We start from the raw sequence: 13,558 nt of genomic DNA, 5'->3' as shown, positions 1-13,558 counted from the left end.
ACTTTGTTTAGTTCTGGAGTGACAAGGATGACCAACGACCCCCAAAATCCCCCCTTTTGAGTTGGCCATGTGCCTAAGTTTTTTGTTCATCGTTGATTTTTTCTGTATTTTTTAACATGAATAAAAGATTTAATATCTCAAAGTGTAGTATCTGTTCTGCAGATGGATAATTCGTACCAGTCAATGGAGGGGAAACCCTCTATACTGGGACAATTATTATTTTTGGTAACCAGAGTGCCCCCTTTTTGCCTACTTTTAGGGGAGCTGGTTTTTACCCCACATTAAAAACGGCCTTGTGCCTAATTTGCTTTGGTGGGGAAGCAAATAGATACAAAAAAAAAAAAAAGAAAGAAAAGTTCGCCAAGTTTGTTTTTTTTTCTAAATTAAAAAGTAAATGTTATGGTAGGGTTATTAAAAAATTAGTCTTTAACCTTGAAAACAATACCAAAACTGAAACTCTTTAATAAAACAAGGATAAAACTTTTAAAGCTGTGGCGACTTCTTTTTTTTTTTTTTTTTTACTATAACCAAGCTTATAATATTAATAAACCAACATCTCGTTTTTAACATTCCTAAATTATGAGATGTAAAAAATGAACAAATCTCTTAGTAAACGAGAGTTGTCCCCCTTTGCACAGTTACAAATTGTAAAATAGCGCCATATTTTTTTTATTTCTGACTTCAGTCTTTAGTTCTCAATTATTTTGTATTATTTTTGTTGGTTTCTGTCGATTCTGAATGTGAAAACCGTGCATTCGTTGACGCATTTACTAATTTGTTAGAGAATCTTTCATCGATTTACTCATATTTTGACTGACGTTGACTTGACATGATCCCTCTGGGGTTTTCATTTTTCTTGAATATTCAAATCACATTTTGTCCAAGGGGAGACACCCAACCAGACGAAGACCGCTCGCCAGAACTTGCTGCGTACAATGGAATAACAAAAGACGAGCCTGAAACAAAACCAAGAAGATTATTAATACCATTATTATTTTTATCATTATCATCATCATCATTATTATTATTATTATTATTAGGAACACGATTGTTCAAAAAAGTGGTTCTAGAAGAGGAAATTGCTGCAGAAGGCCGGATTTGTGGCAAGACCTCAGAGTCAATTGCGCACCTTGCAGCAGGGTGTAGTGGACTGGCCCAGAGAGAGTACCGCAAAAGACACGATTGCATGGGACTCCGGATATATTGGGAGGTGTGTAAGAGGGTTGGGATGAAATGTGCTGGAAAATGGTTTGAGGAGGTGCCTGATGAAGTGAGAACAAGTGAGGATGGCAAGGTAGATGTATGATGGGACAAAAGTGTCATAACGACCAAGCAATTGGAACATAATCGTCCGGATTTGGTCGTTTGACAAGGTTTAAAAAAACTGGCAGATTGTAGACTTCTCAGTACCCTGGGACAGGAATGTGAGAGAGAAGGAGAATGAGAAGTGGAGCAATTATGCTCCATTGGCCTTGGAGATAAGGCGTATACACGGGGTTAAAACACAAATAATCCCGGTCGTAGTTGGTACACTAGGAGTAGTATCAAATCGTCTGAAAGGACAATTGAAAAAACTACAAATCCCCGATGTTTTAGGCAACCTTCAAACCTCTGCAATTATAGGTACCACCAACATCCTTAGGAAAACCCTTGATCTTTGAAGCTCCTGGTTTGAAGCCGGGATTAAGGGAAATCCTCTGGAAATGAATCCCATCCCTTTCCAGAGAGACGTTAATAAGCGAAATCAGAAATATTATTATTATTATTATTATTATTATTACTACTACTACCAGCACTGCTTACCTGGTGTTGCACGGGAGTAAAAAACAAAAACAGATTATTATTATTATTTTATTTATTTTTTTTTTTTACAAGCAGTGCTTCAGCCTCAATACATGTTCAGAACTGGGAGCATGCTTTTCCAAGAACTTGGTGAATACTCGGCAGATGGTGGCAATCAAGCTGGTTTTGGTGTTGTGAGAGGTCATGTTGGTGATGTTCTTGACATATGACCAGACAAAGTAGTCCAGCAGGTTCAGGTCGGGGGAGGAGGGGGGGGGTCAGTGAGAGAAGGGTACAAAGTTATAGCACTCCTTTTAAAACCAAGCCTGGGTCTTTTTGGACTTGTGGACTGATGCCAAGTTCTGCTGCCACACGCAGAGTCTGCCAGCAGCCACCTGATTGCACCAGGGGATCAGCACACTCTTCAGCAGATCTAGGTACATTTTGGTGTTGACTTTCAAGCTGACTTCGAAGATGTGAAGTGGCATGATGTAGCCCTCATTTGTGATCACACCAAAGACCATAACCGTGGTCAGAAACTTTGTTTTCATCACTCTGGGCACGTCCCTGTCATTGTGATAATCCAGCGATGCATTTTGAGGGAGCTGGCAATGGTCCTGTTGTCATAACTTGGATCAGTAGAGAGCATGAGTTGTACAGTGGTGCATCTCCGATCTCTCTCGTTGAACAGTGTGTCACTTTCAGACATGATAGATGTCTCCTGTCGCACTTGGGATTTGTACACAACTGGCCAACTAGTAGATGGTCTGCAACATAAAACGGAAATGGAATCATGTTGTCTTTTCTAGACAATTTTATCGTTCCACCCTGTAGTTGCATGAAGCTTCATAAATTGAAGGACTGGTATGAATAAAAGGTGAAATATAATTGATAAACATATTTACTCATAAATATAAAATTACTTCTCTGTTAAAATCCAAAAAATATAAAGATATTTCAATTTGTCCAGATTTCGTATATATTATTATAGAGTCGTGATTTCAAAAGTAAAAAAAAAAAAGTATTTAGGTGCTGTTAGCTAGAATTGAAACCGAAACTCTAGCATTCAAAGCTGGTGACGTTACCACTGTATCAACGTGGCATGCACATGAACTGATTAAAAATTTTAAAAAAACTAAGATGAATGTACAAAATGTATAACGATTTTTTTCAATTTTGAACCATTTTTGACCCCTTAAAAACTATTTTAATCAGCTAAAGACCCATAAAAGAACGGCCATAAAAAATCCAATCATTTGAGGCCCTTAGTGCTGTTCTGTGATTTTTAGTTTCGAAGGAGATAGAGTTTGAAAATATGGAGACAGACAGACATATAGCCTTTTATATATTAGATTATAGAGCCAATACTCTATTAATTATTATATTGTACCCAATATATAATAGCGATTTTAAAATTACAAAAAGAATATGACTTGGCTGCCATCAGTTAGAATCAACAATACAACATTTAGCGCTTAAGCTTTATTTGTTGCCGAATGAGTTAACGAAAGGTGGATATCAAAACTCTGAAACTGTTCCACTTCTAACGTATAAATGTATATTTGCGCATGCGTAGAAGAGCACTTTAAGTTGACTCACGCTTGCCAAGTTTCAATTTTTAACCCTTAGCAGCTACTTTTTACCGGCTAAAAACCAAATTGAATTTGTTCCACGGATGCAGATCCCTATATATCAAAAATTATTGGAGTAGTTTGGTAGAGATCGTTCTTCAGACAGACAGACAGACAAGGTCACAAAATTGTTGCTGTAGTCAAGGGAAATAACTTATGACGTGATTACTTTTCTTTACTGTTTGGGTGAGCAGTTTTTATGCTGCTGTTGTTTGATATAATTACATGAGTTTGAGTTGAAATTTATTTAATACTAATACTGTGTGAGGAAACTTCTCAACCTATATACTCAATAGATTTTTGTGTTTAGAGACTTGAAATTTCGTATATGGGATATTCAGACATATGGAAAACTTTTTATTCGGTTTTCATCCGGAAAAACGGACTGCTACTAAGTGGTCAAAATTGAAAAATTGGTACGGTGGATGGGGGGGGGGGCAGATTTTTACCTGTTTGTCAACTGTTTCACGAATGTGCATGCGTGAATGGTTAACACGAGATTAATTATGTTTAGAATAAGTAGGTTTGAAAACACTTTTTAAAGATCATGTCAGGTCTAATGGTTATCGTACTTGACTCACTGTCTTTAGGTTTTGGTTTTAAGTGAATTGTTTAGAAAAAGCATAATACTCGCATGTCTCAGTTTCTGTATTAATTAAAATATATTTATATGTATTTTATGACCGGGCAAAGCCGAGCAGCCTGCTAGTTAACTATAAAATGCAGGTTTCAATCAAATGAAAAATCCTTATAAATGTCCCAAATACAAATGCAAGCAATAACGGTTATAGTCAGCTAAGGTACTTCCTAACTTTTGGCGTGGCTGCTACTGGAAACGGTGATAAGGTAAATCAGTTCCGTCACTTTTTTCTCTTACGTCTATATCTCTCCTGTGCATGTACTTTTTTTATTACGATTTTCCAATCCTTTTTTTATTTAATAATCATTGAAAGTTTTTTCGTTTTTTTTTTTAAATTAAGAATTATTGAAATTAATTTTATTTTTTAAAGAATTATTGAGAACACTTTTTGCACACTTTTTTTTATATAGAATTATTAAAAACACCTTTTAAAATCTTAAAACTATCTTGGGAATATTATGTATTGGATAGGGTTTTTTTTATGACGTTTGAAATTTTGTTACTTTGATTTCAATAATTTCATTCGTTATTTTGATTTCAATAAATATATTTAAATACGATAATAAACATATATTTATTATATGAATTCAAATAAAAAAAACTTTTATTTTAAAATTAAAAAGCAAACCGTATTTTTATAATTTCATAAACATACTTTTCTTATAAAATTTCAAACAAAATAAACAACTTCTTTTAAAAATTTTGTTATTAAAAGTGCAAATAACGACTAATTGTGTTATTTTTATCTTTTTATAATTTTGTTCATTTTTATTGTATACGTTTTAATAATATCCTTTTCTCATATTTTTATATTTCAATAAATCACTTCGCAATAGAAATACTAAAGAACAATAAAAGTGAAGGAACTTATTGGCCTTGTCACCACTTCCGGTAGCAGCAATGCTGGAAGTTAGGAAGTACATTAGCTGACTATAACTGCAATAATTATTTATAATTATTAGACTAAACCAGTCTAAACGTTGGACAAAATCTTCATTCCTCCTCGAAAAAAAACAGCATGGAAGTACAACTGTTCATATAAGACAAATACATCCCACATCTGGGAGAACCCCGTCCTGCCTTGATAGAGTTCAAAAACCAGCTTCAAAACCTAGTACATGATGTCCTTTTCTCTTCCCTGCAACCTCTTTCTCACAGAGGAGGTACTGCGAGCATGTCCCTGCTTTATCATCATTTTTGTAGCAAGTGCTCATCTGAGCTCCAATCTATGGTTTCCCCTTTGCCAAACTTTCACAAACAACACTCGACTAGCTAAAACCACTATCGATAATTTCCGCCACTCTCTAACTGTGCCGAAATGTGATCGCAGATTCCATGAACAAAGCTTCTTTCCTAGAGCTGCCTACCTGTGGAACTCTGTTCTGCTTGCCTGCTTTCCAGCTGGCTACAACATGGTCATCTTCAAATCCAATCTAAACATTACTATGCTGTTGTATTGGTGATCACCGTCCACTCTTTAACCCTTATTTTCGAGTGGTCTTCGGGCTTTGATAAATGCTGACTCCCTTGTAAAAAAAAAAATAACACATTGAATCTTCTTACTAATATGATTCATATCGGAAAAAATACTTTAAAGAAGCAAACATTGAAAGAGTTGTATCTTGCATAATAATAGATTGACCGTAACTATGGCAACTCTTTCACATTAGTAAATATACAAGAATGCTCCGACTAGCCTATAACATATCCTGGAAAAGTCAGCCAACAAACAAGTCATTGTATGGTTCCCCATCTCGTGTTTCCAATATTGTGAGACAGAGATGTCTAGCACTTGCCGGTCACATGATAAACCAGCGGGAAAGCTTCTACTTTGGACTCCAGATGCAAAAAGGAGAGTTCGATATTCATGTGTAATATTGAAAGAGGAGATGTGTCTTGCAAGAACTGAGCCGGTTGCTGGAATGGCTGACCGAGAACTCTGGCATTTGTTCACGTTTCACACCTGTGCCTACTAGCATTGGATGAAACAACAACTCCTCCAACTTCAAGAAAGATAAAAAAAAAAATAGAATAACTCTTACCTGAGCAATGTCTTCGGGTTGGCCTTTAATTAAAAGCACACGATGAGCTTGGTTACTAAGATGCCTGCAATATATAAACATTTAACGGCAAAGACTTTAGAATTATTTTTTAAAAAAAAACATATTTTGTTAGATTTCTGGTTGTATTACGTAAGCAAACGTAATGGTTTCTACTGGCGTCATCGAGTAACTAATCAAACCATTGTATTATGTACAAGGTGTCTTCAATAAGTTCGCAGACTTTATTCATTTGGGCACTTTTATTAAATAAAACTAGTCCACTTTGAAGTAATCTCCTCTGGCTGCAATGCACTTGTACCATTTTCAACAACTTCTGGAAGTCCCCATAAAAGTTCTCTTGTGCGAGCATATCAATGACTTTCGTCACGACCTCTTTCATTTCCTCACTTATCTTATCTCAGCATCTAAAGTTTTCCTTGAGCTTAGGGAATAACCAAAAGTCACAGGGAGCAAGGTCTGGACAATAGGGAGGGTGAGGGACTGTCCCGATACCCATCGTGGTCAAATAGTATGTGACAAGTATGAAGTTGTGGACTACACCTTATCAGTGAGATGTTAAGACTGACTTTCTATATTTTATTCGCATGTAACAAAAAACCATCGCACAAAAGAAAAGGCAAAACCTTTTTCATAACAAAAGGATGTATTCAATTACCAACAGGTATAGATGACAATGTTCATGTAAAGAAAAATAGAAACTTCTTGAGGCTGTCAAAGGTGTGTCAGCAGTTATCTTCAAGCGAAGATAGTCGATACTTGAACTTCTAGTGGACAGGAACAGGAGAAAGAAAGAAAGAAAAAAAAAGTGGTGTCTTTCCTCATTACTTTCAAGGTTCTCTCTGCTAACCATGAATTCCAAAGAGGTTGAAGCAGCTCTTCAGGGGACAAGTGGAATCAATGCGCCCTGCAAGCTGATTGGTCAATGTGTAACCAAATCACCTAGCAGGAAAAATTCTCCGCAAGAGAAAATAAGTTTTCATTTGTGACTGCTACAAATCTTCCCTACAAGGAAACCAACTTTATTTAAGTTTAAATTAATTTATACAAGAATGTAAGGCAAGTTGGTTCAGCAGGCATGAATTATATAAATTCCTTAGTATGAACACTTAATTTGGTATGGGTTCAGATATATATCTATTTGTATAAAGGCCACATGGGTTCATATATATATATGAATGCCACATGGGTTCAGATATCTATCTATCTATATAAATGCCACATGGATTCAGATATATATTTATTTATATAAATGTCACATGGGTTCAGATATATATCTATCTATCTATATGAATGCCACATGGTTCAGAGATATATCTATTCATATAAATGCCACATGGTTCAGATATATATCTATTTATATGCCACATGGGTTCAGATATCTATTTATATAAATGCCACATGGGTTCAGATATATATCTATTTATATAAATGCCACATGGGTTCAGATATATATCTATTTATATAAATGCCACATGGGTTCAGATATATATTTATATAAATGCCACATGTCTACATCAGCCTCTCAACAGGAACTGTTTATATTTGTGCGGCAAACAGTTGAACAGAGATGTGTGCATCACTACACAACATTGGATATGCCTATTTTGCCAACTCAACTACATACTCATCACTATGCAATTACATAAAATTACAAAAGAAAATAAATATCAATCATGTTGCTACACATTCAACTAATAAAAATTGCTTGAATTGTGAAAATTCAGAAACTTTTAATTTTTATGAAAGAAAAAATATATTTCTTGAAATTTCAGCTTCTTTGGGGTATTTTTCAGGGGCATAACATGGACATAACCTAATTCTAATATTTCAGATTTACATTAAATTTGATTCATCAGACAGAAATTAAATGAGATTCCTTGAATTTTACTTTCTCTTAAGACCCCTTAAGCTTAAGCCTTAAACTGTAATCAATTTCTAGAATCAAAATAATCTAATTCTGATCAAAATAGGAATAAGGATTCTAGACAGAAGGTTTAGTAGTATTAAATCTTGATTTTAATCTTTGTATGGCGGCATAAAAATGGTGCAAAACTGTCCTGTTTGAAGAATTAATTTCATCAATCTTAGGACGGGTATTCTTCAGGATGATGTGGCTTCGCAGAAAATAGCTCTCCGAATGAAGACAGTAAAGATTAGTCTCCCTGAAGTTCACGTTGCGAGCCTATCCTTGTTTTATCGTTATTTCCATGGCAGGTGCTCGTCTGAACTCCAATCTCTGGTCCCCCCTCGCCAATCTTTCACGAAAAACACCCGTCTAGCTGAATCCACTGTCAAAAATTTCCCCCACTCTATATCTGTGCCTAAATCAAAATGCGAATTCCATGAACAAAGCTTCTTTCTTAGAACTGCACCTGTGGAACTCTGTTCCGTCTGCCTGCTTCCCACCGGACTACAACTTGGATGTGTTCAAGTCCAATGTTAACAAATTCCTAATGAACCGCCCCCTTAAGTAAACACTTCATCAAATCTCCACACTAACGTAATGTACTTGCAATAACCCTTATCCCTGAGTGGCTTCCGGGCCTTGATAAGTGGTGATCACTGTGTAAAAAAAAAAAAAAAAAGGTCAAGATATATTTATATATATATATATTTACGCTTATTTACTGTTTAAATAGTGTCTGAGCCACCAGTTTCAAAAGTGGACAAAATTTATTTATGGCTGTTAAAATGTTTTTCACTACTAATGAGAGTATGACTCCAATGATTTCGACGATCGGTTTTATAACCACAGTTATAACAATCAACCAATCAGAAGCTTCAAAAGTTATTATAAAAACATGTTGAATTTTGGATTCAATCAGTTTGCTGTCGGCCTCTGTCTCAAAACAACTCAAGAGCGGGACTACATTGATTCTTCGCCGCCATCTTTGTTACTAGATACTTAACTTAACACTCGAAATCATGACTGCATTGATTCTTCGCCGATTTGATTTACTGCTGCCATCTTTGTTCAACATAATGTCTCAACACTTAACAGTGGTTAGATTGAAGAAAGGGGTGTGAATTTCTATGGATTGGTCTAAAAAAACATTTGACCTCTCAAAACAAATGTTTGGCCTCATAAAAGAAACATTTGGCAACAGAAAACATACATTTGGTCTCAAAAATATACTTGGCCTTAAAAAACATACATTTGGTCTCAAAAATATACTTGCCCTTAAAAAACATACATTTGGTCTCAAAAATATACTTGGCCTTAAAAAACATACATTTGGTCTCAAAAATATACTTGCCCTTAAAAAACATACTTGTCCTCAAAAAACATATTTGGCCCCAGAAAACATACATTTGGTCTCAATGATGCCCAGGAATTTATTTCATCTCCCTCCTATCTCAAAAAACAAGTATAAATAATAGCTGAAATGCATGATACTTACGCTAACTGGAAAAGATACTGCACGACAACACATGGTTCAAATGTTTGCATTGAATCTCGCAGAACTTCATCGTACCTGCAGGAAAAAAAAAAATCTATAGCAATAAAAGCAAATTTCTGTTTGTCTGTCCAAAAGTCTCTTTGGTTTGTGCTTTTACCACTCCTTCCGCCCCCACCTACAACTGGACATTTGTTTCCAATGTTATCTATACATACTTTTAATTTTGAATAATAAGATATCTACTGGAGCAATAGAATGATCCAACCATTTTTTCAGCGATATTGGCAACAGATTTGATGTAGGTGTTCCATTTTTGATGTAGGTGTGAAGGTCAGTCCCAGAAGCTTGTCAAGATATGGGGCTTCCCCAAGACGAGAGCCATTCATTTCAATTTATAGCAATTTTATTGGTAAAAACATGGCAAAGTGCATGTAAAAAAGTTATGGTGAGCTACGATGTTCACTCTTTCGCTGCCGGAAATTCAAGTGCCCCAAGACGTTTTCTGCGCATATCAGCATGTGTCTGGGAGCCGGTGAAAATCTTTAAACACCTCTGTATTTTCCAAAAAAAAAGCGCAGTTAACAAAAATTCAGAGATAGTGTTGGAAGATATATATATCACTACTGTCTGCAGCTCAAAACTAACGCGACAACACTGTGAACGTAGCAGGTGAGTCGGCTGATAAAACAATGTGGGCGAACACACAGACACAGTAACTAACTTTTGTATTCCCCCTTTTATTATCGCATGCTCATTTTTAATTAATTTTATGTAAATAATTATCAACTCAAACTTCCTTAATCTCAACTAATTTCCCCCTTTTGTTCACTCATAAATGAACTATTATTTTCATTGAAATATTTCCTAAGAAGTAATAAATCTTTTTTTATAAATTGAGAGTTAACTGTATTTATTTTGTTGATATATTTTCTACGAAAGAACATCGTAAATTAGACTCTCTGTCTTGCTCTCTTTACTTCTTTTCCCCACAATAATAGTAAAATTAATTAATAAATAATAAACAAATGTAAGAAACATTGGAAAAGGCCAAAACTTCACCATTTACTGCAGTTACGGGTGCTAATGCACAGATACCTAGATTGTTAATCGATGCGTACGAGGATGCAAACATTGATATAACAGATGCTGACATAAAAGCTCTAGCTGAGGAGATGCGGAAATTTGACACAGACGGATTATCCAGTGGACACCTCCATTCTTTACCTACTGTGTACATTCCTAAGGATCTTCAAATTTGTGACAGCGTCTGGTTGAGAACAGACAGGATTCGAAAATCTATGGAAGCTCCATATACAGGTCCATTCCAAGTAGTACATCGTCATGGCAAATATTTTACTATTAAAATGTCTGATGATGTACACAGTAACGTTTCCATAGATAGATTGAAGCCTGCATATTCTTCAACAACGTCAAAAGATTTTGTTCCACCCCTTCCAGTATCTGACACTTTTGTATCTTCCTCTGATACAGAGGTTGAAAAGAAACAAACTAAATCAAAGTCCGGAAGAACCATCAGGTGGAAGAAGGACAACACATATTTTTATTATTAAAAATAAAAATGATGTAAAAATTTTCTAAACAAAAAAAAAAAACATTTTTTTTTTCCCAACCTACATTTACATGTAAATATACTACCAAACTTTCCTTCACAAAAAAAAACCCCAAAGCTATTTATCATGAACGATGAACCTTTAAACTCCGTTTACTGGGCGGAAAGTTATATGGTGAGCTACGATGTTCACTCTTTCGCTGCCGGAAATTCAAGTGCCCCAAGACGTTTTCTGCGCAAGCGGCTAGAGGCGCCCTTTTTCTTTTTACTGAATTGCTCTGGAGGTTCAATGTTTTGATTTTTTTTTTTGACCAATCAGAGAGTTTTCCGGGCTGTCGGAAATTATGTGTCTGGGAGCCGGTGAAAATCTTTAAAAACCTCTGTATTTTCCAAAAAAAAAGCGCAGTTAACAAAAATTCAGAGATAGTGTTGGAAGATATATATATCACTACTGTCTGCAGCTCAAAACTAACGTGACAACACTGTGAACGTAGCAGGCGAGTCGGCTGATAAAACAATGTGGGCGAACACACAGACACAGTAACTAACTTTTGTATTCCCCCTTTTATTATCGCATGCTCATTTTTAATTAATTTTATGTAAATAATTATCAACTCAAACTTCCTTAATCTCAACTAATTTCCCCCTTTTGTTCACTCATAAATGAACTATTATTTTCATTGAAATATTTCCTAAGAAGTAATAAATCTTTTTTTATAAATTGAGAGTTAACTGTATTTATTTTGTTGATATATTTTCTACGAAAGAACATCGTAAATTCGACTCTCTGTCTTGCTCTCTTTACTTCTTTTCCCCACAATAATAGTAAAATTAATTAATAAATAATAAACAAGTGTAAGAAACATTGGAAAAGGCCAAAAAGTAAACCCAGAAAAATGTAGAAATCAAACGTTTTTAATGGATTTGGATTCTATTTGAAATATTAATTCCATTTTAGTCTCATTATGCGTCAGGTATTCTTCTAGTATATCAAAAATGTTTATATAATAACTGTTGCTTTTACAGCAGCATTGCTTCCAACAAAGCCTTTATCAGATGATGGCTCTGGGTTCAGGCATGATTTCAGGGCTGAAGCAGCATTATCACCAGCCCAGAGTGCCCTAGCAGTATCTCATGATACCACCAGACTTTGTGGGATTGCCATATCCCCGATGATCCCCGATGATGCAGATAGAGCCTTATCTTGTATTTTCTTTATGTATTTTTTTTGTCTGATGAAGAAAGACCAAGATTATTAAAGAACATGGAGGCTGAGTTCGCAATAAAACCTTGGCATGAGACTTCGATAGGAAATACAATGGTTTTCCAGCCATTTCTGAAACATTCTTCTCAAAGATCTTCACATCTTTCCAACTTACGCTGATGTGCCGAGTCAACAGTTTCCGCAAATGGAATCGTTAATTCAACAAGTAAAACTTTTTTTCAAATAAACAAACCAAATGATGATATCCGGACGCTGATCCATTAATGTTATTTCATGGATTGGTGTGTTGCATTCTAAGTCCAATGCAACGCACCAGTCCATGCAGCCATCAAACAATGACAATCTTTGCCTAGATATGTGTATATATATATATATATATATATATATATATATATATATATAAATTAAAGGAGATTAGAATAATAGTCTAAAGAGCTAAGTGTAAGTGTATTTTAAGGAGATTAGAATAATAATTAGCTCTAATAATAAGAAAATTAATAAACTACAAAATACAACTATACAAAATACATCGGACTGTAACTGTAGAAGAAAAAATAAATGTCCCCTACAAGGCTCATGTAAAATTAAAAATGTTATCTATAGCTGCACAGTATCAAAAACTCCAAATCTACAAGAACCTATTAACAGCCATAACTCAACTACCAGATTAAATAATAACACCAATTTAAATCAATCTACCGATCAATTACTAATCAACCCACCACATAATAATCCAACAATAGACCTAACGGAAAATAATCACAATAATCAAGAGGTAATATATATTGGTCCCACATCTGGCCCAATAAAACATAGAATTTCAACGCACAAACATTCTTTTAAAAATAACTCTCTATCAAACCAAACTACTCTATCCAACTATATTTGGCAACTAAAAAATACCAATATTTCTTTCAACTTAAAATGGCAAATAATTGAGACTTGCAAATCATATAAACCAGGAGATAAATTTTGTGCACTATGTACAAAAGAAACCCTAAAAATTTTAAAATATGAAGATATAAAAAATACAACCAAACTAGTAAATTCAAGACACGAGCTTCTGACATGTAATCATAAACGTTGGTTTAAATTTAATAAATATAAACCACCTTAAATCATTAAAAATTACTCATTAGTAAAAATAGATTACAATTTTTTTTTTTTTTTTAAATAAATTAAGTTAGACCAATTACCTCCCTTAGACCCGTAAATCAAATAATAAATAAAGTCAATAATACATGAC

At 34.7% G+C, this 13,558-nt stretch overlaps 1 protein-coding gene across 1 annotated transcript in view; it reads right to left on the bottom strand.

Annotated features, from left to right (window-relative positions):
* Positions 1-365: 365 nt before the first annotated feature.
* LOC145259703 (putative arginine--tRNA ligase, mitochondrial) overlaps positions 366-13,558 on the bottom strand; it is a 72,441-nt gene continuing 59,248 nt past the window's right edge. The window contains exons 17-19 of the mRNA XM_080117377.1: positions 9,518-9,592; positions 6,096-6,159; positions 366-956 (exon numbers count right to left, since the gene is read on the bottom strand). Coding sequence (XP_079973503.1) covers positions 870-956; positions 6,096-6,159; positions 9,518-9,592 — 226 coding nt within the window. The 3' untranslated portion in view covers positions 366-869. The remainder of the gene's footprint in view (positions 957-6,095; positions 6,160-9,517; positions 9,593-13,558) is intronic.

This window comes from Euprymna scolopes, chromosome 35 (genome assembly GCF_053919585.1).
Source record: "Euprymna scolopes isolate OS-2025 chromosome 35, ASM5391958v1, whole genome shotgun sequence".
Taxonomy (NCBI): domain Eukaryota; kingdom Metazoa; phylum Mollusca; class Cephalopoda; order Sepiida; family Sepiolidae; genus Euprymna; species Euprymna scolopes.
The sequence above is the reverse complement of the archived record's forward strand: the minus strand, read 5'-3'. Positions and strand labels throughout refer to the sequence as shown.